This window comes from Bos mutus, chromosome 7, assembly GCF_027580195.1.
Source record: "Bos mutus isolate GX-2022 chromosome 7, NWIPB_WYAK_1.1, whole genome shotgun sequence".
NCBI classification, from domain to species: domain Eukaryota; kingdom Metazoa; phylum Chordata; class Mammalia; order Artiodactyla; family Bovidae; genus Bos; species Bos mutus.
In genome coordinates, this window is record NC_091623.1 from 43,740,263 (window position 1) to 43,766,285 (window position 26,023).

At 48.8% G+C, this 26,023-nt stretch overlaps 1 protein-coding gene across 1 annotated transcript; it reads left to right on the forward strand.

The window, feature by feature from the left end:
- Positions 1-2,092: 2,092 nt before the first annotated feature.
- On the forward strand, positions 2,093-24,661 carry CYP4F22 (cytochrome P450 family 4 subfamily F member 22). Its single transcript, XM_005904142.2, has 12 exons — positions 2,093-2,404; positions 5,660-5,804; positions 11,053-11,106; positions 11,209-11,336; positions 11,920-12,041; positions 16,125-16,392; positions 18,742-18,808; positions 18,920-19,049; positions 20,584-20,717; positions 21,625-21,689; positions 23,068-23,150; positions 23,728-24,661. Exons 1-12 carry the CDS (start codon positions 2,183-2,185, stop codon positions 23,903-23,905), a joined length of 1,596 nt encoding a protein of 531 aa, XP_005904204.1. The 5' UTR covers positions 2,093-2,182; the 3' UTR covers positions 23,906-24,661.
- Positions 24,662-26,023: the final 1,362 nt, after the last annotated feature.

Below are 26,023 nucleotides of genomic sequence, written 5' to 3' on the forward strand. Positions count from 1 at the left end.
CTACCCAGTAGGTCCCTGTTGGTTGTCCGTTTTAAATACAGCAGAGTGTACATGTGAATGGATCACATTTTATTTATCCATTCTTTAATTGACAGATGGTTGGGTTGCTTCCACTTTTTGCCTATTGTGAGTAGTTCTTTCATGAACATGAGTGTACATATATCTATCTGAGTCTCTGCTTTCACTTCTTTTGAGGATCTACCCAGAAGTGGGATTGCTAGAACATATGGTAATTCTATGTTTAATTTTTTTTTGAGGAACAACCATAATGTTCTCCATTTTCCATTCTCTCCAGCAATGCATAGGTTTCCAGTTTCTTCACATCCTTGCAAACACTCTGGCTGGTGGAAGAGCCAGTCAGTCAGAGCCCCTAGTGGGGGGCACCCCTGGCAGAGGTGGGGGAGGTGGAGGACACAGGTGAGAACTTGCATTGCAAGGTTCCTTTAGCTGTGCTGTCCAAGGAGGTAGGGGCACAGAGGGAACCCTTGGCTCATAGGACAGAGTGGAAGAGACCGATGAGAGCAGGACTTGAGCATTTTGAGCAATTGCCTTGATGTTGTCTGACATCCATGGGCCCTCAAACGTGAGTGAAGCTGGCCTTGGTGGGGGATTCAGGGGGCCTCTGCCTGCTCCCTGTCCCCCTTGAATTAGAGGCACTGAGCTTGAATTGTCTTGACAATGGAAAGAATGGCAGGGCTTGCCTCCAAGGATTGCGTTAAGGTTCCAAGAAATGAGGTGCCACCCAGATGGCATGTAGTACGTGCTCCATACTGGCTCACTGTGTTACTAATATTACTGCTACCCACCCACGCTGCTTTGGTTTCTTCAGGGCAAGGATTTGAGTGCAAATAGTTTATTTGAGAAGTGATCACAGAAAAGACCAGTAAGTGGGGGAGGAAGTGAACCCCAAAGAATTGCAAACGGGGACTCAAACAAATACATATACATCCATGGTCATAGCAGCACATATCACAGTAGCCACAAAGGTGGAAACAGGGACTTCCCTGAAGGTCCAGTGGTTAAGACTCTGCTTCCAATGTAGGGGGCAAGTGTTCGATCCCTGGTGGGGGAACTAAGATGCTACATGTGTGGCCAAAATGAAACAAAATAAAACAAAAACCATCCTAAATCTCCAACAGTTGAATGGATAAACAAAATGTGCTACATTCTTACAAAGAACTATTACTAGCAGTACAAGAAATGAACCACCGATACATGTTACAAGGTAACGAACTTTGAAAACGTGCTGAGTGAAGAAAGCTACAAAAGATGTAAAAGGTTGCAGCGTTTGATTCCATTTGTATGAAATGTCCAGAACAGACAAAAAGATTAGTGATTGCCAGGGGTGGGCGGAGGGGAGAGTGGACTGCTGATGGGGACGGGGTCTCCTTTTGGGGTGATTTGAGTCTGAGTGAACTCCGGGAGTTGGTGATGGACAGGGAGGCCTGGCGTGCTGCGATTCATGGGGTTGCAAAGAGTTGGACACGACTGAGCGACTGAACTGAACTGAACTGAACTGAACTGAAGTGTTTCGGAACTAGGTTAGAAGTGGTGGTTGCACAGCGCTGTGAATGCCAGTGACTTGCTCACTAAAAAAAAAAAAAAAAAAAAAAAGGTTCATTTTATATTATGTGGATTTCACCTCAATTAAAGGTTGAAGAGGGAAGTAAGACAGGGGAAAGGAGGTAACTTACAAAGAAAGTCTTTCTCGTGGGCAGCTGGAGTCCTGCTGGAGAACCTTAGTAACACATGTAGAACCACATACCGGTCATTGCACCAGAAAGAAAGAGCCGGAGCTCATCAGTCATTGGTTAAAACTCATCAGCAAAGCTCATCAGTCATTGGTTGAGACTCATCAGCAATGCTCATCAGTCATTGGTTGAGAGCTCCTTTCAGAAGGGAGGAGGGGAGGAAGTTTGTTTTAATTTTCTAACACTCTGGCCAGCTGTGCATTGGCAGGAAGGATGCTCTGCAAAGTCAAGGCTGAGGGAATATAGAGGGGCCAGCTGGGTGGAGCTCCTCCTCCTTGGGGGAGGAAGCGTCCTTGGCGCCTGGGACTTACATGTATTAGTATGCCAGGCATATCATGCTTCGGTCCACAGGTCATTGTGTGTATATGGCACACCCATGGCCGGAGGGTGGTTCCCACCTTCACTGACCCCCATCCCATGTTCCCCCCAGGATGCTGCCCATCACAGAGCAACTGCTGCACCTCCTGGGATTGGAGAAGACGGCGTTCCGTTTGTATGCTGTGTCCGGGCTCCTTCTCACCCTGCTCTTCTTCCTCTTCCGTCTGCTGCTGCAGTTCCTGAGGCTCTGCTGGGGTTTCTATATCACCTGCCGCCGACTACGCTGCTTCCCCCAGCCACCCCGGCGCAACTGGCTGCTGGGCCACCTGGGCATGGTGGGTGTGGCTGGGCAGGTTTGCCGGGTGGGCCAGGGCAGGTACAGGTATTCAGTAAGGATGATGGCCCTGCTGGCTTCCCTTATCCCCTCAAGAATCTGGTTGGAGCCATAAACAGACCCATTTTACAGGATCTGAGTGAGACTGAGGTTCAGAGAGGGCAAGCAGTTTACCCAAGGTCACACAGCTTGGACGAGGCAGAGCTGACTCTAAAGTTCTCTCTATAATTCCGGGCTATTGCTATAGCAACAGGCATCAGTGCTTATGAAATCCCAGGAAAGGAGAGTGGGAGGTATCCTTGTAGACTTCATTGCTTCACCTGAACCCAGTGTGGTTTCATGAACTTGCTCATTCTCTTTAATGCTGTGGTCCCAGGTGAGGATTTCAGCCCTTTTCTTTCATTTCTTTTCTTATTTCACATATATATTCCAAGTATTAGTTCAGGCACTTTATACATATTAACTCATTTAGTCCTCTTGACAGTCCTAGAAGGTAGGTCCAGCAACTATCTCCTTATTTTTTTTTTCTTCTGGAGAATACTGTGGCACAGAGAGGTTAGGTTAAGTAGCTGGCCCTCGGCCACACAGCTTGTAAGTGGCAGAGTCTGGGTTCAAACCCGTGCTGTCTAGTCCCAGTACGCCTGATCTTAGCTCTCTACTCTTGCCCATCTGGCTTCTGGATGAGAAAGGCTGGACTTTTCTAAATGCACTTCAGAGGTTGTAAGAGAGAAATTCAGACTCCCAAGGGTGCCAAGACTGGGGGGCCTCAGAGTCCAGCCCCTATTTCCCTGCTGGACTCACCTGGTTCCCCTTCCAGCCCTAAATGAAGCTGAGGGACAGCTTCATTGTGGAGACCTTCCGAATTAAAGCCTTATGCTGAACTTGGAGGACTTTGGGGAGGCAGTTTGGGGCGGTGGTCATCAGCATGGACTTGCCTCTCTCGACCATGAGCTGCCTGTGTGACCTTGAGAAGCTTCTTCACCTCCCTGTACTTCATCTGCATTGTGGAAATAGGATCATGCCTGATAACCCCGTGAGAGTGTTCCAACGATTCTTGAAGTCATTTCTGTGGCATGCTTGGTTCTGGGCCTGCTACACAGAGGTGGGTGTCTGCTCTTCACTCCGGGGTCCTGCAGAGACTGAAAGGAGCAAGTGATTCTAGATGTCTTTTAGATACTGCTTGGAGTAAGTGTCTCAGGAGAAGGAAGGAGGAAACACATGTCCATTCAATAGTGCAAAATACATTCATTTTACTTAGTTTTGGGAATTACCTTCCTGGAGCCAGCACTTACCAAGTTTTGCCTCTTTGTACCTGAATCATCTCCCTCTCTTCTGTTCTCCGAGCCCTGCTCAGGCCTCCTTTCTCCTCTTTTGCTGTTCCATGGTCCAGACTCCTTCCTGGGCTTCTGCCTTCCTTCTCACCCCTCTGGTTCATCCCTCATCCAGGCTCCAGAAAGATTCCTGAATCCAACCGTGTTCCTCCCCTGCTCACACACCCTCCAGGCTCCCCACTGCTGTCCTGAGAAACTCCTAACTCCTCAGCTGGAGTTCAAGTCCCTTTAGACTCTCACCCTCACCCTCCTCACCTGTTCCATGGTTTCCCTCTAGTCTAATAGAATGACTTCCTGTTCCATGAACAAGCTCTGCCTTTCCATCTCCATGACCTTTGCCAAAACTGCCCTCTGCCAAGAATATCTTTCCCTGTCAGATGAACTTCTGCTCATTTTCCATGCCCCATATCCAGCCTTACTCCAGGAAGCCCTCTGGCATGATGGTGGTCCTGAAAGTGATGGCCAGGCCCTGCTGCCACGGGTGGTAGGCCAGGGCCAGCTCTGAAGTTCAACCTCGATCCCATGGGCCCATCCTGGGGCTGAGAGATCTGGATAATGCCGTAGTCTCCCTTGGGTGTGGACAGGCTCAGGGCTGAACTTGACCCAGAAGGAGAGGCAGAAATCAGAGAAGAGTCATTCATTCATTCTAAAATTTCTGGGCCCTGCCATTCACCAGGCACTGGGTTAGGTCTTTTGTATTTGAGCTCTCCCAGTTCTCACAGCTTATGAGATAGGGATGGACCTGCCCTACATTTTGGATTTGATCTTTGGGGCTCAAAGAGGTCGAGTGACTTGCTCAAGGTCACACAGCTGCTGAGGATGGGTTTGAGCTCAGATCCACCTGATACTGAGCCTGAAGAGCTCTGCCTCATAGAGCATGTTGGTTAAGAGCAGGTGTTTTGGAGCCTGGGGGGCCTAGGTTCAAATCCTGCCTTCACCACTGTGGCAGGTGATGCCACTGTCTGTTCACATCCTCTCTGCCCATTTCTGGCTGCAAGGAGCTGACTTGCCTGTGTTCTAGGGCTTTCTCTAGCTGTAACCCACTCTGCCTGGGTGGACTGTTAGCTTGTGAATTAATGCCCCAGGATAGCCCTCAGTCAGTGACTATGGGACTAAAGGAGCTGGTATAAAACATCCCTGCCCCCTCACCCTCAAATGGTTGGTGGGTTGATCCTGAGATGGATGTCCCCAAGAGGTCCCCAGTGGGAATGAGCCCCAGTTGCCCATGGGGATAATTCCCTTGCTGATTCTTTACTGGCTGCCTTTTCTGTCTATCTCACTCCCCCTCTCCTTACCCATGTTTTGGGGGATTACCCTCCCAAGTAAACTGCTTGCCCTAGAACCCTTGTCTTTCTGCTTCTAGGGGAGCCCAAATGAAGACAGTCCCTTACTCACCTGTAACTTAACACAAGTCATTTGACCCTACTGAGTAAAGTAAAATGGGGGAAATAGTAGCATCTACGTGATAGGGTTTTTGTGTGGGTTGAACATACGAGTATATGAAAAATGCCCATGGCAGTGCCCAACACTGCAAACATGTGTATGTGTTAGAACAATACCAGTGATATTTTATTACAAACAAAAATACTCAATAAATGCTAATCATTATCATTATTGTGTTTGCTGTTACTGGTTTTATTTCTTGAGCACCAGCTGTGTGTCAAGCCCTGTGCTAGGACTCATTCATGTTGCTGTTTCATAAATTGTCTCAATTGTCCTCAGAAGGGGAGTTGATTCCCTCCCCCCCGCCCACCACCCCAGTTTTAAGCTGAGGGAATGTAGGCTCATCGAGGTGCAGCAGACTGTCTACAATCACACAGCCCTTCCTGGTTTCTTTTGAGGGCAGAGGAAGTGGTAGGAGGGAAGGGCCAAGGGAAACCAGGGCTGGGTACCATCTCACTACCTTTCTCTACCACCGCCTACAGTATCTCCCAAATGAGAGAGGCCTCCAAGATGAGAAGAAGGTGCTGGACGACATGCACCACGTGATCCTCGTGTGGCTAGGGCCCGTCCTGCCACTGGTGGTTCTGGTGCACCCTGACTACATCAAGCCACTGGTGGGCGCCTCAGGTAGGTGGGCTGGGCCTCTGATTGATGAGTAAACCCTCAACTCCCACAGCCTACCAGGGTTTCTAAGTAGGTAGGCTATCCAGAGGAAAGGCCGTTTGAGTAGGGCTTTGAAGTATGAATAGGAGTTTACCAGAGCTGACTCACAGATAATGAGAACAGCAAGGGAAAAGAGGTGACAATATCTAAAAGTCCCGGGAACTTTGATAGGATGTTCACTCCTCAAAGTCAGAGCAAACATGTTCAGATAGGCAGTTGTTTTGCCTAAGCTTTTATTAAATGGTTGTTGCTTAATTTTAAGCCACAGCACTCCCATCACTTGGGTTCTGACACTCCCACTGTGGCTATCCAAATCTGCAGCCTGTTCTGTTAACCTAGGCCGACTGGTGGAGAGGGAAAAGTAGAAAGATTGCCTCTCCCTTCTGCATTCCACATCTATCCCAGGGTTAGGATTCCCAAGTGCTCCTGGGGAGCTCTTGCTCAGCCTTCATTATGCAGCTCGAATAACCCCCTCCTCCTGGAAACCTCCCTTGATTCCCCACACAGACCATAGCTCTTTCCTCCGAACTCTTGCATTCTCACTCCTAACCATTTAGGGCTGAGTTATCTGTGTCCAGCATTCTATCTTCCTCATAAGTGAGTCTCTAGGCACCCAGGGTGGCCTCAGATGTACCTGGGCATCTCCAGAGGCGTCAGGGGATGTTTGAGAGAAGAGGGATGGGAAATAAAGAGCTCCAGGAATTTTAGGACCTCTGGCTTCAGCTTTGGCCTCTGCAAACACACTTCTGGAGACCACGTTCAGGGTGGCTCCTGGAGCCATGAAGGCGAAAGGGGCTGTCATTCTTCTCAGCTCTGCCCTTCTCCTGCTTCTGTATCCCCCACTGTTGCATGTGTAAGGGAATGTGCTCAGTCGCTCAGTTGTGTCTGACTCTTTGCAACTCCATGGACTGTAGCCCGCCAGGGTCCTCTGTCTATGGGGTTTCCCAGGCAAGGATACTGGAGTGGGTTGCCATTTCCTCTTCCAGGGGATTGAACCCACATCTCCTGCATTGGCAGGTGGATTATTCACCACTGTGCCACCTGAGAAGCCTCTTGCAGGGGAATAACCATCCCCATAGAACAAAGAGGGAAAATCAGACTCTGGGGGGAGGGGAGCAGTGACACTTCCAAGGGATGGACACCAAGTTGTGGAAAAGAGGCCTGGACCAGGACTTGGGTGGGTTGGGTTTGAATCCAGGCTGGAGCATGTATGCTATGTGACCCAGTGATTTATTTAGCTTCGGGCTTCAGCTTCTGATCTATTAAATGGGGCAGCTGTGAAGACTCAGTAAGATAGTGTTGGGTAGGTGCTAAATAAGGCTTTCTTCTCTTCTGCCTTTAAAAATTTTTATTTTAATTGGAGGATAATTGCTGTACAATATTGTGTTGGTTTCTGCCATAAATCAACAAGACTCTGCCTTTTAAATCTTTTTTTTCCCTTTCTTTCCCACTCCCCCTCCCTATCACCTCAGAGCATCTGTTTTCTGAATGTCATCCTGCATGATTGTGAGACCCCCTCTGCAAGTAGACCAGGCAGTAGAGCCCCCACCATAAGCTTAGCACTTGATGGGACTTTCCCAGAGGTCCAGCGGTTAAGACTCCACTCCCCGATGCAGGGGGCGTGGTTTCAATCCCTAGTCTGGGAACTAAGGTTCCGCATGCAGTGGAGAGCAGCCAAAAATAAACAAAGGAAAAATTAAGCTTAGCACTTTAGTCCGATGCTCAGGTCTCTTCCCTTCCTCTCCCTTCTGCCCTCTCAGGACTGGCAGGAAATCCTTTGCCTCACCCACAGGAGGAACCAGATGGGAGACTGCAGTTCAGGGAGGGTGGGGCTGTGAGTCAGGAGAAGCAGCCTGGAGTCGGGTCTCCTGGCCCCAGGAAGTCCAGGCCCCTCTGTGCCTGCTTATCTCATATTAGACAGGCCTGGCCCCAAGTTTCAGATTCCAATGTCTAGGGACCACATCTGGGGGTGGGGGTGGAGAGGGGCTTGCTCTTCTGGGCTTAAACCCACACAGCTGATGAAAGCCATGGCTCCTCCTTGAACCTCTGTTTCTTTATCTTCCAAGAGATGTTTGTGATAGAGATAGAAGGTAGGTAAAAATGCTTTCTAGAATGACAAAGCAGGATATATAGCCATATAACTGTAGCTTTGTTTTTATATACTCATTTCTAAAATTGAGCTGTAATCACATACAGTATAATTATTTTAAAGTGGAAGGTATTTAGTGCATCATAGTTGTGCAATCATTCACCCTCCCTAGTTTCAAAACCTTTTTAATCACCCCATAAAACACCCCATAGCTATGAAGTTGCCATCTCTCATTCCTTTCTCTTTTTGACACTGGTACATACTTTCTGTCCCCATGGACTTTCTTTTCTGGACATATCATAAGAAAGGAGTTATACAACATAGGGTCTTTTGCAACTGACTTCTTTTATGCTGAATAATGTTTTTGAGGTTCAGCCACACTGTAGCAATGACCAGGACTTCATTCCTTTTTTAAGGCTGAGTAATATTTCATTTATGGATATATGGATATACCACATTTGTTTATCCATTCATCTGCTGATAAACATCTGGGTTGTTTCTGCCTTTCGACTGTTATGAATAAGAGTGCTAGGAACATGTGTGTACAAGTTTTGGACATATGTTTTAATTTCTCTTGGGCAGATACCTCGTTGTAGAATTGTGGGGTCATATGGGGCTTTCCAGGTGGCTCAGTGAAGAATCCACCTGCCAATGCAGGAGACACAGGAGACACGAGTTCAATCCCTGGGTCAGGAATGTCCCCTGGAGAAGGAAGTGGCAACCCACTCCAGTATTCTTGGCTGGAAATCCCAGGGACAGAGGAGCCTGGGGGGTTACAGACCACGAGGTCGCAAAGAGTCAGACACAAGGAAGCACACATGTACGCTGATGGGAATTTTATGTTTAACTTTTCAGGGAGCCGCCAAACTGTTTTCCATGGTTCCTATGCGTTCATGTTTCCCTATTAGGCTCCTCCTGTGAGCTGGGGACTGAGATTTTTCGTCTCACAAATTCTTGATACCACTGAGCAATAATTATAATCACAGTAGTATCCCAGGTGGCTCAGTGGTAAAGAATCCACCTGCCAATGTAGGAGACACAGGAGACACGGGTTCAAACCCTGGATCAGGAAGATACCCTGAGGAAGGAAATGGCAATCCAAATAGAGAAAATAGAGCAGTCCCGCCTGCCTCATGGCAACCCTACAAAAACTCAATGAATTCGTTCTCCTGGCACTCAGTAGGTGCTCATTAAATATTTCTGCATATAAATGAATTAACCAACTGTCGGCTACTTTTCATGGAGAAGGAAATGGCAACCCACTCCAGTATTCTTGCCTGGGAAATCTCAGGGACAGAGGAGCCTGGCGGGCTATGTCCATGGAGTTGCAAAGAGTCGGACATAACTGAGCAACTGAGCACACACACACACAGCAAAAACAGCCATGCATGCTAAGTTGCTTCAGTCGTGTCCGACTCTTTAAGACCCCATAGACTTTAGGAAATGAGACAGGAGCTGGACTCAGAGCACCAGTGTACAAAGTGAAGGAGCTTGTGTTTTATCCTGGGGGTGTTAGGAAGCCATGGGAGGTGTTTGAGCAGGACAGCCATTATACAGGTTCATGTGTCAGAAAGAGCCCTAAAGGGCCTAGCCTGGAGTCCAGAGCCCAGAGAGGAGAGACGAGACTTCCACCTCCCCATCCAAAGCTGCCTCTTCCCAGAAGTCTGCCTTGACTTCTAGCAGCCCTTTCTTTGTGACTCCCTCTACTCCTGGCATACATTCTACCTGCTTGCATGGTGTGCCTCTGCTTCCCTTTTCTACCACACCCAGAGCTCCACCAGGCAGGGCGTGGAGCTGAGCCATCTCTGGGTCCTCAGCATCGCTCATCATGGGTTGGGCACAAAAGGGTGGTGGAAGAGGTTTGTTGAATGGGAGAATGAGTGGACAGGTGGTTGTGCATACAATTGGCCAATTCCTAGGGAGTGTGTGTGTAGGTGGCTGAGTAATATCTCAGGTAAAATTGACATCACTTGAGTTTCAGGTACTTCCTTCCTGCACCCTGCCCATTCTGTCCCAATTCTATTTAGCACATAGAAAGGGAATTCACTCACTCCATCCACCCATCCATCCACCCATCCATCTAATGATCCATCCATCTATCCACCCACCCATCCATCCACCCACCCATCCATCCACCCATCCATCCAATGATCCATCCATTCATCCATCCAACCATTGATAGTTTTCATTCATTCATCCTTTGATTGGCTAATTCATTCACACAATAAAAATTTATTTAGCACCAGTATATTAGTGATCAACTAGGTCCCTCCCCTCAAGGAATTTGTAACTGATAGTGACTGATGGGAGAGGGAATGGCATGCAAGTGGAGACTGGAAGAATGAGGAAAGAGTTTTCGAGACAGAGAGGGTGCCTGGTGGAAAGACTCAGAACCGAGAGAGAACATAGCTTTTCAAGAAGCTGAGAAAAGTTCTGTGATGTTAGCAAGTTGAATGTATGTGGGGCAAGGGATGGTTGAGGTGGAGGGCAGAGGTATTTTGAGAGTGGTGTGGACTGGGATAGGTCACTCAGAGTGTTGAAAATGGGCTGAGCAGCTGTGTTTGAGACTGATGAGTGTGTGGGCAGGAAGGGACATGGTCAGATCTAGAGTCAGATAAGATCTCCCTGGATCTAGGGTGCAGAGCAGACTGGAAAGGGAGAGGCTGGAGACTGTGAGCACAGGAGGTATAATTCAGATGGCCTGAGTTGGCAGAAAAGAAGGGGTGAATTAGGGGAAGAATCAGGTGAAGAAAACCATTCTGGAGAGAGTGCATAGTCTGGGCAAAAGTTTCGAAGTGAGGGTCAGCATGTGGGGTTATTTGGCATTTGCTGAAGGATGAAAGGGAGAGGAATATGGCAGCCAGATGGGGCTGGGCTTTCAGTGCTAGCCTGAGCTTGAAATGTTTTACAAGGGCAATAGGGAGCCATGGGAGGTGTTTGAGCAGGGGAGGCTCATGTTCAGATCAGGTGTTATAAGAATCTCCCTGGGGCAGGTGTGGAGGATTGCACTGGAGGGGTGAGGTGGGAGGTGAGAGCCCAGAGTGGAGGCCCAAGGAGGTCATAAGCAGAGGTCAAGTGTCAGAACCTTGTTTTGAGGCATCGTCACCTCTTCTCTCCCCACAGCTGCCGTTGCCCCCAAGGATGACCTTTTCTATGGCTTCCTGAAACCTTGGCTGGGTGAGCTCGGGACTGGGTAGGCTGGAGCTGGGGCTTCAGGGAAGAGGGGGTGGGGCATGAGGTTTCCTGGAAAGGTCCTTAACCTCGATCTCCTGGGTATAGGAGATGGGCTGCTGCTCAGCAGAGGTGACAAGTGGAGCCGGCACCGCCGCCTGCTGACGCCTGCCTTCCATTTCGACATCCTGAAGCCCTACATGAAGATCTTCAACCAGTGCGCTGATACCATGCATGTGAGTCCCAGGGTTTCTTGGGGAGAGGATATCTGGAAGTGGGGCTGGTCCAGACTCCAGCTTGTGGGCAAGTCATGCGACATCAGGAAGCCTATGTCAGGAAGCCTTACTTCCTTTTTTTTTTTTTTTTTAAAAACAAACTATTTACTAATTTTTGGCTGTACTGGGTCTTCATTGCTGCGTGGGCTTTTCTCTGTTTGTGGAGAGCAGGGGCTGTTCTCTAGGTGCAGTGCGTGGGCTCCTCATCGCGGGGGCTTCTCTTGTTTCCGAGGCAGGCTCTGTGGGCTTTGGTAATCGTGGCTCGTGGGTTCAGAAGTTGCATGTCCGACCTTTAGAGCACAGGCTCAATAGTTGTGGTGCGCAGGCTTACTTTCTCTGAGGCATGTGGGATCTTCCTGGGCCAGAGATTGAACCCGTATCTCTTGCGTCGGCAGGCGGATTCTTTACCACTGAACCACCAGGGAAGCCCTCACTTCCTTTACTTATGAAGTGGGCTTGTAGTGAGCTTGCAACGGGGTTATTATCAGCCTGGCTGAAAGTCTGTGGTCTCCATGCCCATTTGTCATGTGTCTTTGTCTTCCAGGCTAAATGGCGGGGCCTGGCAGAGGGCTCAGAGGTCTCCCTTGATATGTTTGAGCATGTCAGCCTCATGACCCTGGACTGTCTTCAGAAATGTGTCTTCAGCTACAACAGCAACTGTCAGGAGTGAGTATGGCCTCCCTAGGGAACACAGAGCCAGCTGCTGCAGGGGCAGGGTGACGAGAGGAGAAAGAAATCTCTTAGCTGTTAGGCACTCCTGGGCTGTTGGTGCTCTGCCACTGACAGGCTGTGTGGTTCTGGGAAACTGACATCACATCTCTGAGCCTGCTTCCTTATCCCCAAAACGCACATCTCCATCTGGTCCTCATAGTCATCGTAGGGGAATTAAATGAGATAATATGAGTCAATGGATTGGCACACAGTAGATGCTCAGTGAGTGCTAAGTTTAATTCATTCTTCCATGAAAAGTATGTGGTCTTTGGAAAGAGTCCCTCCCCACACTTTCTGAGCCTCAGTTTTTTGTTTGTAAAATAAGAGTGTCAGTGCCTGGCCTGAGAGATGCTTGAAGGTTAAAATGATGTAGCACTGCCCTGGCACACAGTAGGTGATGAGTGGATGTTTGTTGAGTGAATAAATAAAATATCTATTGCCCTGGTTCATTGATTCATTCATCAAATCTCTGTTGTGCAACTACTGCGTGCCTGGCACTATGCTAGCTATGGGGGATATGGTGGTGAGCACTCAGTCCCAGTTCCTTGGAGCTTCTAGTCTAAGTGGGGATATAAGGAATAAGGGACATAATGACTGTCAAGTTTATAGCACATAGTAGGTCCTCAGCAACGAGCTGCTGACTCTGTTACTCTGGGCGTTGTGGTGGTATTGTTTCAGTTAGGTAAGGTGGAGATGGCCGTCATAATTAATTCATTAGTTGATCCAAAAAATATATTTTGAGTGCCTGCTATGTCCCAGCTCTAGAGTAGAAAACGGTGGTCAACAACACAGACAAGGAACTTACATTTTAGTGGGAAGAGGGGCAGTAACCACGAGCAAATAAGCAAGAAAACGGCAGCTGGTGAGAAAGGCATGAAGACAACGAGCACACTTAAGGACAGCTCTTGGCAGCTCTGCCCCTTGCGATTTCGTTTTTCTTTTTTTCAAAATAACAGCTCTACCGAGATGTAGTTGATATACCATACAATTCACCCGTTTAAATTATACAACCAATGGCTTTTAGTCTGTTCACAAAATTGTGCACCCATCACCATAAATTGATTTTAGAATATTTTCACTGAGAAGAAACCCTGTATCATTGTATTATTCTTTCATCCCCCACTTCCCACTTGCCCTCCAGATCTAGGCAATTACTGATCTTCCTTATGTCTCTGTAGATTTGTCTTTTACGGAAATTTCATGTAGATTTCCATAAAATTCACATAGACACAGAATTTCATGTCTGGTTTCTTTCAGTCAATACATTGTTTCCAGATTCACCCATGTTGTAGATGAATTACCAATAATTAATTTTAAAACTTGTTGAATAACATTCCACTTACCATATAATGTGGTTCAGCAGTAAAGAATCCATCTTCAGTGCAGGAAATACAGGAGATGTGGGTTCAATTTCTGGGTCAGGAAGATCCTCTGGAGAAGGAAATGTCAACCCACTCTAACATTCTTGCCTGGGAAATCCCATGGACAGAGAAGCCTGGCGGAGTGTAGTCCATGGGGTCGCAAAGAGTCAGACACGACTGAGAAGTTAAATGGCAGTACCATATAATATCATGTTTTGCTTATCCAAGCATCTGTTGAAAGACATTAAGGTCTTTCAACATAAAATGTCTTTCAAAGACATAAAATATTTCAATTTTTGGGCTATTATGAACAATGCTGCTATAAATATTTTTGTACAAGTTTCTGTGTGAACATTTTAAATTCTGTTGGGTACATACCTAATCATAGAATTACTGGTCTTTATGGTAATTCTTTGTTTAATCTTTTTTGGAACTGCCTAACTTTTTCCAAAAATTGGTTGCAGCATTGTACATTCCTACCAGCAGTATGTGAGACTCCAATCTCTCTACACCCTCAGCAACACTTGTTATTATCTATCTTTTTGATTATTGCCATCTTAGTTGAGGTTAAGTGGTATTTCATTGTAGTTTTTGTTTGCATTTCCCTAATAGATAATGGTTAATTTCCCTAATGTCCCTAGCATCACCAACTCAATGGACATGAATTTGAGCAAACTCCAGGAGACAGGGAAGCCTGGCGTGCTGCAGTCCATAGGGTCACAAAGAGTCAGACACAACTTATCAACTGAAAGCAACAATAATGGCTAATACTGTGAAGCATCTTTTCAGGTGCTTATGGGCCAGGTGTATGTCTTCTTTGGAGAAATGTCTTTTCATATTCCTTGCCCATTTTAAAGTTGGGTTATTTGTCTTTCTTATTACTGAGTTTTTATCTATCTGTTTGGCTGTGGCAGGTCTTAGTTGCAGCACACAGGACCTTTGGTCTTCGTTGTGGCATGCAGAACCTTTTAGTCGTCACGTGTGAGCTCTTAGTCATGGCATGTGGGGTCTAGGTCCCCAACCAGAAATCAAACCTGAGCCTCCTGCAGTGGGAGGGCAGAGTCTTAGCCATGGGACCCCAGGGAAGTCCTTATTATTGACTTATTTTAAGAGTGCTTTGCATATTTTAGATACAAGCTCCTCATCAGATACATGATTTGCAAATATTTTCTCCCACACTGTGGATTGTAGTCATTTAATTTTAGTGATGCTTCATTTATATGGAAGTCCTCATCTCTCTTTGGGCCTGTTTTAAAATGTACCTAGAATTTAGTTTTATTCAGGTTATGGTGAGGACTACAGATGAGGAAGCAGTTGCGATAGTTTGTTACTTACCATTTCCAAGATGAGGCGAGGGCGGGGGGGTGGGGCGTGGTATGCCACAAGACACAAGGCTGCCTGGAGAAGCACCAGGACGGGGCATGGCAGGAACATTTTCAGGGGGTCTTCTATGGGAAGGAATGGGAAAGGCAGGGTATGCAGCCTTAGGACAGGGTAGTTTTTTTTTTTAAGTTTTTTAAAAAGTTTGTTTATAGGTGAGATGAGTCTTTGATGTGGGCTCTTGGTTTACTGCGTGTGGGCTTTCTCTAGCTGCCGTGAGCAGAAGCCACTCTCTAGCTGCTGCGGTGTGTGGGCTTCTCATTGAGGTGGGTTTTCTTGTGACAGTGTGTTTTCTTGTTGCAGCTCACAGGCTCTAGACAGCAGGCTTCAGTAGTTGTGGCACATGCCCATAGTTGTCCTGAGGCATGTAGGATCTTAGTTCCTGGACCGGGGATCCAACCTGTGTCCCCTGCATCGGCAGGCAAATTCTTAACCACTGAACAACCAGGGAACTCCTAGGGTTGGCTACTTTGTATGATTTCAGCTGGCTCTGGGGCAGAGAGGTGCCCCAAGTTATCCAGTGCTTGGCCCTGGGATAATTAAGGTAGGGGTATAGTGACTCAGCCCAATAATGTTTGGAGTATGGACTCTGGATTGGTTAGTTTGCAAAAGAAAGGCGTGCTCCTGGGTGAGTCATTTGCTGCCTCTAAGAAACAGCTAGTCCTGGGAGGGGTGGTATCTGTCCAGTCAGTGAGGCTCCAGATGGACAAACATCTAGAATACAAGGAAATGGACTTCTGGTGGTCCAGAGGTTAAGAGTCCACCTGCCAATGCAGGGCTTCAATCTCTGGTCTGGAAATTAAGACCCCACAGGCCTTGGAGCAACAAGGCCTCTGTGCTACAACTGCTGAGCCGGTGGGCCTAGAGCCTGTTCTCTGCAACAAGAGAAGCCACTACAGTGAGAAGCCCATGCACTTCAATGAAGAGTAGCTCCCTGCTTGTCACAATTAGAGAAAGTCTGCATGCAGCACTTAAGACCTAGTGCAGCCAAAACAAACAAACAAACAAGGAAATAAGAAAGTAGAGTTAATTCAGGGCTGCTCTTTGTGGTAAAGAACCCGCCTGCCCATGCAGGAGACATGGGTTCGATCCCTGAGTTGGGAAGATCCCCCAGAGAAGGAAATGGCAACCCACTCCAGTATTCTTGCCTGGAGAATCCCATGGACAGATGAGCCCACGGGGTCACAAAAAGTTGGACACAACTTAGCAATTAAACAGCAACAACTCTGTCACCTGCCCATTGAGAGAGGAAGCTTGTCTTAGGGCCTATGCTCATGTCCTTTTTTCTCCCTGGCAGGAAGATGAGCGATTACATCTCAGCCATCATTGAACTGAGTGCCCTGGTGGTCCGGCGCCAGTATCGCCTGCATCACTACCTCGATTTCATCTACTACCGCACAGCTGATGGACGGCGCTTCCGGCAGGCCTGTGACACCGTGCATGGTTTCACCACAGAGGTCATTCAGGAGCGGCGGCGGGCGCTACGCCAACAGGGGGCTGAGGCCTGGTTTAAGGCCAAGCAGGGCAAGACCTTGGACTTCATTGATGTGCTGCTCCTGGCCAAGGTGAGATGGGACCCTGGAGGGTGGAGTCCTGCCTGGGACAGCTTCCTCATGAGCTGGCACAACTGTGGAAAATCCAAACTCAGGTGGGTCTCAGGTGGCATTAGTGGTAAACCACCTGCCTGCAGTGCACGAAATGCAAGCGACACGGGATCGATTCCTGAGTCAGGAAGATCCCCTGGAGAAGGAAATGGCAGCTCACTCCAGTATTCTTGCCTGGGACATCCCATGGACGGAGGAGCCTGGCAGGCTATAGTCCATGGGGTCGCAAAGAGTCAGGCGTGACTGAGTGCACACATATAGAATGTGGATCTAGAAGGCAAGCAGATGTAGAACATGTGAGACTATTCATTTGCTAGATCTGCAGTGGGGTTTCCCAGGTGGTGTGGATGTAAAGAATCCACCTGCCAGTGCAGGAGGTGCGAGAGATGCAGGTTTGATCCCTGGATTGGGACGATCCCCTGGAGAAGGGAATAGCTCCTCTCTCCAGTATTCCTGCCTGGAAAATTCCATGGACAGAGGAGGCCGGTGGGCTACAGTCCATAGGGCTGCAAAGAGTTGGACATGACTGAGCAACTGAGCACAGATTTGCCATAAAAAAAGCTGCATGACACTGGGTGGTTTGTTTATTTACTTATAGTATTAAAATTTTTATTTTATTAATTTTTTTGGCCGATCTTTGTTGATGTGTGTGGGCTTTCTCTAGTTGTGGCGAGTAGGGGCTACTCTTCATTGCCATGCACAGGCTTCTCCTTGCAGTGGCTTCTCTTGCTGCAGAGCACGGGCTGTAAGGGGAGGGCTTCAGTAGTTGTAGCACGTGGGCTCAGTAGTTTTGGCACATGGGCTTAGTTGATCCACAGCATGTGGGGTCTTCCAGGAACAGGGATTGAATTGCCCCCTGAACTGGCAGGTAGATTCGTATCCAATGAACCCCCAGGGAAGTCCCAGCGCTGGGAGGTTCAAGGGCAGAAATCAGTCTTCTCAGTCTGGAGGTTAGAACTCTGAGATCACAGTGATGGCAGCACTGGTTTCTCCCGAGGCCTCTCTCCTTGGCTTGCAGCTGGCTGTCCTCACCTGTGTCTTCACATGGCCTCTCCTCTGTCCATGTCTGTCCTCTTCTCCTCTTCTCGTAAGGACACTGGTCACACTGGATTAATGCCCACACTAATGACCTCACTGTAATTTAATTACCTCTGCAAAAGCCTTATCTCCGGATAAGGTCACATTTTGGGGTTAGGATTTTAACTCATGGGTTCTGGAGTGGGGGAGGGGAGGGACACATTTCAGCCCACGGCACTAACAAAGATGAAACACAAGATCTTGAAGAAATATGACACTTGCAGAGATAGGTGGTCACCTGTTTGTAATGCTTCTGTGGAGTTTCTGAGCAGCACCTGGGTTTTGAATTCAGACGGTCCTGGATGCTAGTTCTAGCTCTACCACTTCATGCATATTTGACCTTAGTCTTCCCTCTGACCCTCAGTTTCCTCATTTATAACATGACGATCATAAGATCTGATCATGAGATTTTGTCAGGCCTCCGGCAAGATGCTTGGTGATACGAACTGCCGAAGAAATGCGAACTCCCTTTTTCCTCTCACCTTTGGCTCTCTTTCCCTCTTTCTTGGACAAGTTGCATACCTCTGTCTGCTTGGGCTTCCATGGTAGTCAGATGGTAAAGAATCTGCCTGCAATGCAGAAGACGTGGGTTTGATCCCTGGGTCAGGAAGATACCCTGGAGAAGGGAATGGCAACCCACTCCAGTATTTTTGCTTGGAGAATTCCATGGACAGAGGACCCTGGCAGACTGTAGTCCATGGGGTGGCAAAGAGTCAAGACATGACTGAGTGACTAACACACACACACACACCTGCCTGGAATCCTTTCCCCTGCAGCTTGGCTTAAGAGAAAGAGGTGGGTGTCTTTAATAAATATATATTCATTTATTTGGCTGCTCCGGGTCTTAGGTGCAGCATGTGAGATCTTTTTAAAATTTTTATTTATTTGTTTTTGGCTGTGCTAGGTCTTTGTTGCTGCTCAGGCTTTCTCGAGTTGCAGCAACTGGGGGTCACTCTTCGTTTGGTGTGTAGGCTTCTCATTGCGGTGGCATCTTTTATTGCAGAGCATGGGCTCTAGGCATGTGGGCTCAGTAGTTGTGGTACATGGGCTGAGTTGCTCCCCAGCATGTGAGATCTTCCGGGACCAGGGATTGAACCCCTTGACACCTGCATTGGAAGGCAAATTGTTAATCACTGGGCCACAGGGACGTCTCCAAAGGGGGTGTCCTAGGAAGAACTCCTAGGTTGTGGCGGGTGAGACAAAATGAGCTGAGCAGTCTATTGCCCATTCTAGGATGAAGATGGAAAGGAACTCTCAGACGAGGACATCCGAGCTGAGGCAGACACATTCATGTTTGAGGGTGAGGATGTGGGGTGAGGCTAAGGAAGGATGGGAAAGGGCCCCATTGTCTGAGGACAGCGTCTCTGCTACCTTCAGGCAGCCTCTATCTGGGCTCCTTATCTGCCTGCAGGTCATGACACAACTTCCAGTGGGCTGTCATGGGTACTGTTCAACTTGGCCAAGTATCCAGAGTACCAGGAGAAGTGCCGAGAAGAGATCCAGGAAGTCATGAAAGGCCGGGAGCTGGAGGAACTGGAGTGGTCAGTCTTGGGTCCTGGGGATATTGGGGGCAGGTTGAGTTTAGAGCCTTGAGTATTAATCTCTCTACCACTTACTGTCTAACTAACCTTAGACAAGTCACTTAAACTCCTTGAATTTAAGTTTCTTCAACTGTAAAATGGGATGACAGTAATGCATAGGCATTCTTCATAGTGCAGGAATTCTTAGTTGGGAATGTCTTAGTCAGAAAAGGTTGCAATAATGCTGTGTAACAAACAGTTCCTAAGCTCAGTGGTTTGCAGCAAGCATTTATTTATTGCTCTTGTCTGCACATACTTTTTGCTCTCATCTGCATATTTCTCTTATTGCTGCTGAGCTTCACTGAGTTGAATAGGTTTGTTTCCAAGCTGAGGTTTGAATTCAGATCTGTCCTACATGTCTCCTCATTCTCCTTGGACCAGCAGCCATACTGGGCATGGTCCTCTCAAGGCAGACTCCAGAAGCACAAAGAATCACACAATTAAAAACCTCTGCTTGCACTGTAACATTCTATTAGCTAAAGCATTTCACCGGGCTGATCCCAACATGAGTCGGGTGGGACATAGACCCCATCCATCTGAGCTGAAGGTACTCAGAATCACACGGCAAAGGGCATGGTGCCTAATTCCAGTGTAGTGGGGAAGTGTAAGAATCAGGAATAATAATCTAGTTTACTTCAGATGTGTGCTGTGTAGAGCTGATTCTGGATGATGCAAAGAAAACACAGCATTATGCAGCATCAAACAACTAGAAAGTCCCTTTTGGTTCATTATCAGTCATTTGGATTATGAACTCAGGGAGACACTTTCAGCTGATGCCATCTTACACTGATGCCATCTTACATTGATGCCATTTTACACCTTGCTAATCTGCCTTGTTAAGGAAGGGAGAAGACGCCTCAGACTCTGAGAATTGGCAGGAGGTGGTGTCTAGCCAGAACTCAACACCTGTCTTCTCTTTTCCCAGTGGTGTTTACATTTATGGATCTCTTTATACCAGGCATGCCATTTGCCCTTTGTGGTAGCAGCATAAAATTTCTTTGAAAGACAGCCTGTTAGTGTAAAGAAAACAATCTAGATCATGAACAATTATAATTAATCTAATGTTGGGCACTGAAGTCCAAAGGAAAAAAAATTAATACAGTATAAGGAGATAATGTGTGGGTTTATAAATACTGAAGTTGAACCATTCAGGCTGGTAAATCGGTGCTACTCCAGGTTGCTCTGTTTGTCCTGGCACATCCCCAGGGGTGCCCCCTGACCTCCACACAGTTCATCAGTTAGAGAATTAATGCTGGGCTCAAAGACATCCAGCTAGCGCTGCTCTGATTGGTCAGGGGGCAGATATTTTTTCTGTTGAGGAGTAGAGGTGTGTGCAGGGCATAACTGCAAATGCCTGAAGTTGGGGGAAGTCTGAAATCCTGGACTGGTTTCCTGCGGTTGCTCCTAATAGGCTATGCACGTGTGTGTGTGTGTCTCTAGGGGAGGGGTGGCGTCACGGCCTGGCCTCTAGTCACCCACTGTTCACATTCCCCAGGGACGACCTGACCCAACTGCCCTTCACCACCATGTGCATCAAGGAGAGCCTCCGCCAGTTCCCACCTGTGACCCTGGTCTCCCGCCGCTGCACGGAGGACATCAAGCTCCCAGACGGACGCATCATCCCCAAAGGTGCCCCCTTTGTGCTCCCTGTTGCCCGCTTGCTCTGTTGCCTATGGGGGTCTGGCCATGCCTGCCCCAGGTGCGTTATCCTTGTAGGCAATTTATAGCCTGTTGCTTCTGGGGGTGGTGAGGAGATCCTGTTGTGTGTTTGTATCGGGGAGATAGAGGTGGGTGGATCCAAGCAGAAAGAAAGGAGTAGGTATGATGGGGTGGGCTCTGTGAGAGTGCAGGTAGAGAAGGATTGGCTTCATTCTGTTGCCAGATATCCCCTGGAGGCCAGGTCCTATCCTGGGTGAGGCTGGGCATCTAGTGAAGCCTCATCCCCAGCTCCAAGCCTTGAGTACCAGCCAGTCTGGGGAAGATTCAGCAGGACATGGATGTTCCCAGTCACATGGGGTGAGGGATGGGCTACAGGGAGGGACAGGGACTGGAGCAGCCCCAGATAAGGAGTGATGACTGTATCTGGCATGGAATGCAGGGAGGGCTGCCTGGAAGAGGGAACATGAGAGGTGAGCCTTGGGAAATGAAAGAGAGAACATGCTTATGGAGCAGAGCCTCAGGGTACAGATAGTGAAAGAAGTGGAATGTACGGTTGAGGCACTTGAACTTAATCCTCGGGGTGGTAGGGAGCCATGGGAGGTATTTGAGCTGTGGAGGAGCAATGTCAGATGTGTGAGTAAGATCCCTGTGTGGCCAGGATGACAGCTTGGAAGAAGGCTATGGGGACCTCTAATGGAGAAGCAAGGCAGTAGATGGTGAAGCAGAAGATTTTAAGGAAGGATGGGCAGGAAACGGTGGCAGATGGCTTGTGGGAATTGTGTGGCTCTGGAGAGAGCTGGGGGAGGGGTAGGTCTCCAGAGGAGGTCCTGGTTTCCCTCATTTCTACTGACCCCACTGACCCTCCCCCTCCCCACAGGAATCATCTGCCTGGTTAGCATCTATGGGACCCACTATAACCCTGCAGTGTGGCCTGACTCCAAGGTGAGCTCCTGCCCCAACCCTCCCTTCTCTCGGCTTCTTCCTCCTAAGACCTTGGTCAGCAAGGCCACCCCTCTCCTCCTCCCCAGGGAGCCAGATGGTAGGGCTGAATGCAGGGCTTGAGGACTTCTTCTCACCGTCACCCCCATTCATTCACCCATTGACTGTTAATTCACTATATCTACAAATCTTTTTTTTTTTTTTTAAACTTTTTGACTGCACTGTGTGGCATGTGGGCTCTTAGTTTCCTGATCAGGGATTGAACCCATGCTCCCTGCAGTGGAATTGCGGGGTCCTAACCACTGGACTGCCAGGGTTCAGTTCAGTTCAGTCACTCAGTTGTGTCTGACTCTTTGTGACCCCATGGGCTGCAGCACACCAGGCTTCCCTGTCCATCACCAACTCCTGGAGCTTACTCAAACTCATGTCTATCCAGTCGGTGATGCCATCCAACCGTCTCATCCTCTGTCGTCCCCTTCTCCTCCTGCCTTCAATCTATCTCAGCATCGGAGTCTTTTCTTGCTCCTCCACAGCTCTTTGCATCAGGTGGCCAAAGTATTGGAGCTTCAGCATCAGTCCTTCCAATGAATATTCAGGATTGATTTCCTTTAGGATTGATTGGTTGGATCTCCTTGCAGTCCAAGGGACTCTCAAGAGTTTTCTCCAACACCACAGTTCAAAAGCATCAATTCTTCAGTGCTTAGCTTTCTTTATGGTCCAAGTCTCACTCATCCATACATGACTACTGGAAAAACCATAGCTTTGACTAGATGGGCCTTTGTTGGTGAAGTAATATCTCTGCTTTTTAATAGTCTAGGTTGGTCATAGCTTTTCTTCCAAGCAGCAAGCACCTTTTAATCTCAAGGCTGCAGTCACCATCTGCAGTAATTTTGGAGTCCAAGACTGCCAGGGAAACCCCAACACATCTTTCTTGAGCAACTACTGTGTATGGGACACTGAGGGCCCTCTGGGGCACTCTGTCTTTGCTCTCACAGAGCAGACAGTGAAGTGAGGAGGAAGAAAATAAGCAAATAAATAAGATCATTTTGAACTGTGATAGGTACACAAAGGAAACAAAAGCTGGCCTGGGTTGGGGGAGAGCAGTTTAGCTCACACAGTGAGGAAGGTCCTTACTAGAGAAGAGAGGGGTGAGCTAAAACTGAAAATGTTCACACTTTAAAAGTGTCAGGAGCAGGGAAAACTGTGTCCCATGTGGAGGCAACTGCCAGTGCAAAGGTCCTGTGGTAGAATGGAAAAGAGGCAGGTGTGGCTGGACCTCTTGGCCCAGCTGGTCTGGCCCCCAGAGGCTGAGGGAGGGAACCACGCTGGGACGGCCAGAATCAGGACCCCTTAAACTCACCCACAATCTACTTCTGCCTAGGTGTACAACCCCTATCGCTTTGATCCGGACAACCCACAGCAGCGCTCCCCATTGGCTTACGTGCCCTTTTCTGCAGGACCCAGGTAACTTTTATTTCCCCCAATCCAAGTGAAGTGTAGGAGGAACATCAAGGCCAGTGGAAGGTCAGGGATGTGCCTGTTAGGAGCAGAAACCACTGGGGGTGTCCTGTCCACCAACCTGGTACCCTGTTCGTGCCCTCACTACATCAGGAAGCCCCCAAATCAGACCCTACGATATCATCCAGGGTATCAGATATCTACTCTATGCCAAGCCCTGAGTTCTGGGCTCATGTGCTCTTAATGGCTCTATGATGCCTTTGTCCGGGAGTTGAGGCTCCCAGTGTGTGTTAGCCGTTCAGTCATGTCCAACTCTCTGCGACCCCATGCACTGTAGCGCGCCAGGCTCCTCTGTTCATGGGATTCTCCAGGCAAGAGTACTGGAGTGGGTTGCTATGCCCTTCTCCAGGGGAACTTCCTAACCCAGGGATCGAACCCAGGGCTCCCTCATTGCAGGCAGATTCTTTACCGTCTGAGCTACCCGGGAAACCCTGAGGCTCCGAGGGGGAGGTCATTTCACTCCATCCCAGGGACCCCGCTCACACAGCGGCTTAGCCTGAGCCCCCTGTCCTCCGTCCACCAGGAACTGCATCGGACAGAGCTTCGCCATGGCTGAGATGCGCGTGGCTGTGGCGCTGACGCTACTGCGTTTCCGCCTGAGCGTGGACCGAACACGCAAGGTGCGGCGGAAGCCCGAGCTCATTCTGCGCACGGAGAACGGCATCTGGCTCAAGGTGGAGCCGCTGCCTCCGCGGGCCTGAAGGTCGGCGCGCCCCTGAAGATCGGCGCTCCTGCGGATCCCGGGGGCCCAAGCCCCGCCCCGAGAGGCCTAGGTTCCGCCCCCGAGGGCCCAGGCCCCGCCCCCAAGAGCCTGAGGGCATAGACCACGCCCCCTGGAAGGCTCAGCTCCTGGAGGACCGGACTCCCCCGTTAAGCAGCCTGATGGTGCAGGTCACAACCACTCAAGGCAAAGGCTCCGCATCTGGAGGGTCTGATCCCGCCCCTCGAGGTCGAGAACCCGTCCCCCTAAGTGCCAGTTTCCGCCCTCTTATTTGAGGGACCAGGATTGGCCACGTTCCCTTGGGCTCAGGCCCCTCCCCAGCATCTCTCGGAGGACCAAGGATAGATACCTTAGGCCTCTAGGCTACAAGCCCAGTCTACCTCAGATCGCGGCTGGCTTTTAAATTGAAGACTTGAAAACTGGAGACTGAGATCAGAACCCTGAACATCACCTTCCTGAAGCCCCCAGCTCACATGGATGAACTCCCGAGGTTGCATCCCAGGGCCCAGGATGTTTGTTGTTGACTTGTAAGCCCAGACTCTCCCTCTCAAGCCCCTTCCTTCTTCCCTTGCTCATAACCCCTTTGGCGAGTGTCCTGAATTTTGTAGAATATAAGCAAAGCATGCAGACAGCTCCTATCACCCACTCCCTAGCCAGATCAGATCCTCACACCTGGATTCCAGCAAGGAAATGAGGGGTCCTGGACAGCTGGGAAGTTGTGGGCTAGGAGGCTGGGAAGCCGTTTGTCTTTGGACATAAACTTGGGCTTTTTGTGACAGTTTGTGCATTCGTTTATTTCAACATGTGCATGCTAAGTCTCTTCAGTGGTGTCCGACTCTTTGCGACCCTATGGACTGTAGCCCGCCAGGCTCCTCTGTCCATGGGGTTCTCTGCACAAGAATAACTGGAGTGGATTGCCATGCCCTCCTCTAGGGGATCTTCCCAACCCAGGGTTCAAATCCCTTTTGTCCCCTGCATTGGCAGATGGGTTCTTTACCGTTAGTGCCACCTGGGAAGCCCCTTAATTCAAAATACTGCTTAGTAAGTGTCCAATGGCACTGGGCTGTGAGCACAACAGCAGGTAAATCCCTGCCCTCAGGAGGATGGGGGACATGTCTTGGACAAATAATTCCATGGGTAAATGTATTTACAACCTGTGACAATTGCTGCAAAAGAGAAGCTTTGGTGCTGGGCAAGCATAGCAGGGGATGAAGGGTGGCTCAAGGAGAGCTACTCTGATGCTGAACCTGGAGTAGAAGTTGAGGGTTGAGAAGGGAGTGAAGTGCATTCCAGGAAGCAGGAACAGCATCTGCAAGTGTCCTGGGGTGAGAGAGTGTGGTGTGCTCATGGAACTCACAAAGGGACTAGGGTGGCTGGATCTGGGGAGTGGGGCTGGAATGGAGGAAGGGTGGGAGGAAGGGTGGGTCATGTCACAGTACAGGTTTTATGCAGAGGGTGTGTGTGTGTGTGTGTGTGCTAAGTCGCTTCAGTTGTGTCTGACTCTTTGGAACCCCATGGACTGGAGCTGACCAGACTCCTCTGTCCATGGGATTCTCCAGGCAAGAATACTGGAGCAGGTTGCCATTTTCTATTCCAGGGGATCTTTCTGACCCAGGGATTGAACCCAAGGCTCTTGTGCCTCCTGCACTGGCAGGCAGATTCTTTACTACTGCACCACCTCCTATAGAGGTGGGACGATGACAGTGACTACAATGATCATGTTAATTCATCACATATTTTTTTGAGCATCTGCTGTGAGCCAGGGAGTGTTTGAGTCCTTGCATCACTGATATTCTGGTGCTGGCAGTAGTGGGGGAAACAGATGACAGATAATAAACAAGCAAATAAATAAGTAAATTCACACAGCCTTGGAGGTCACTGGATGGATTTTGAATTTCATTGTGACAGAAATTGAGAGCCATGGAGGGTTCTGAGCCAAAGAGGGACAAGATTTGTCTTACAGGGACTTCCATGGTGGTCTAGTGGCTAAGACTACTCCATGCTTCTAATGCAGGGACATGGGTTTGATCTCTGGTCAGGGAACTAGATAGCATGTGCCACAACTAAGAGTTCACAGGTTGCAACTGGTGATTCCGCA

Coding starts and splice junctions, on each gene's coding strand:
- CYP4F22 (XM_005904142.2), top strand. CDS start 2,183: ATGCTGCCCATCACAGAGCAACTGCTGCACCTCCTGGGATTGGAGAAG. Junction 2,405..5,659: donor TGCTGGGCCACCTGGGCATG/GTGGGTGTGGCT, acceptor CACCGCCTACAG/TATCTCCCAAATGAGAGAGG. Junction 18,809..18,919: donor AGACACATTCATGTTTGAGG/GTGAGGATGTGG, acceptor ATCTGCCTGCAG/GTCATGACACAACTTCCAGT.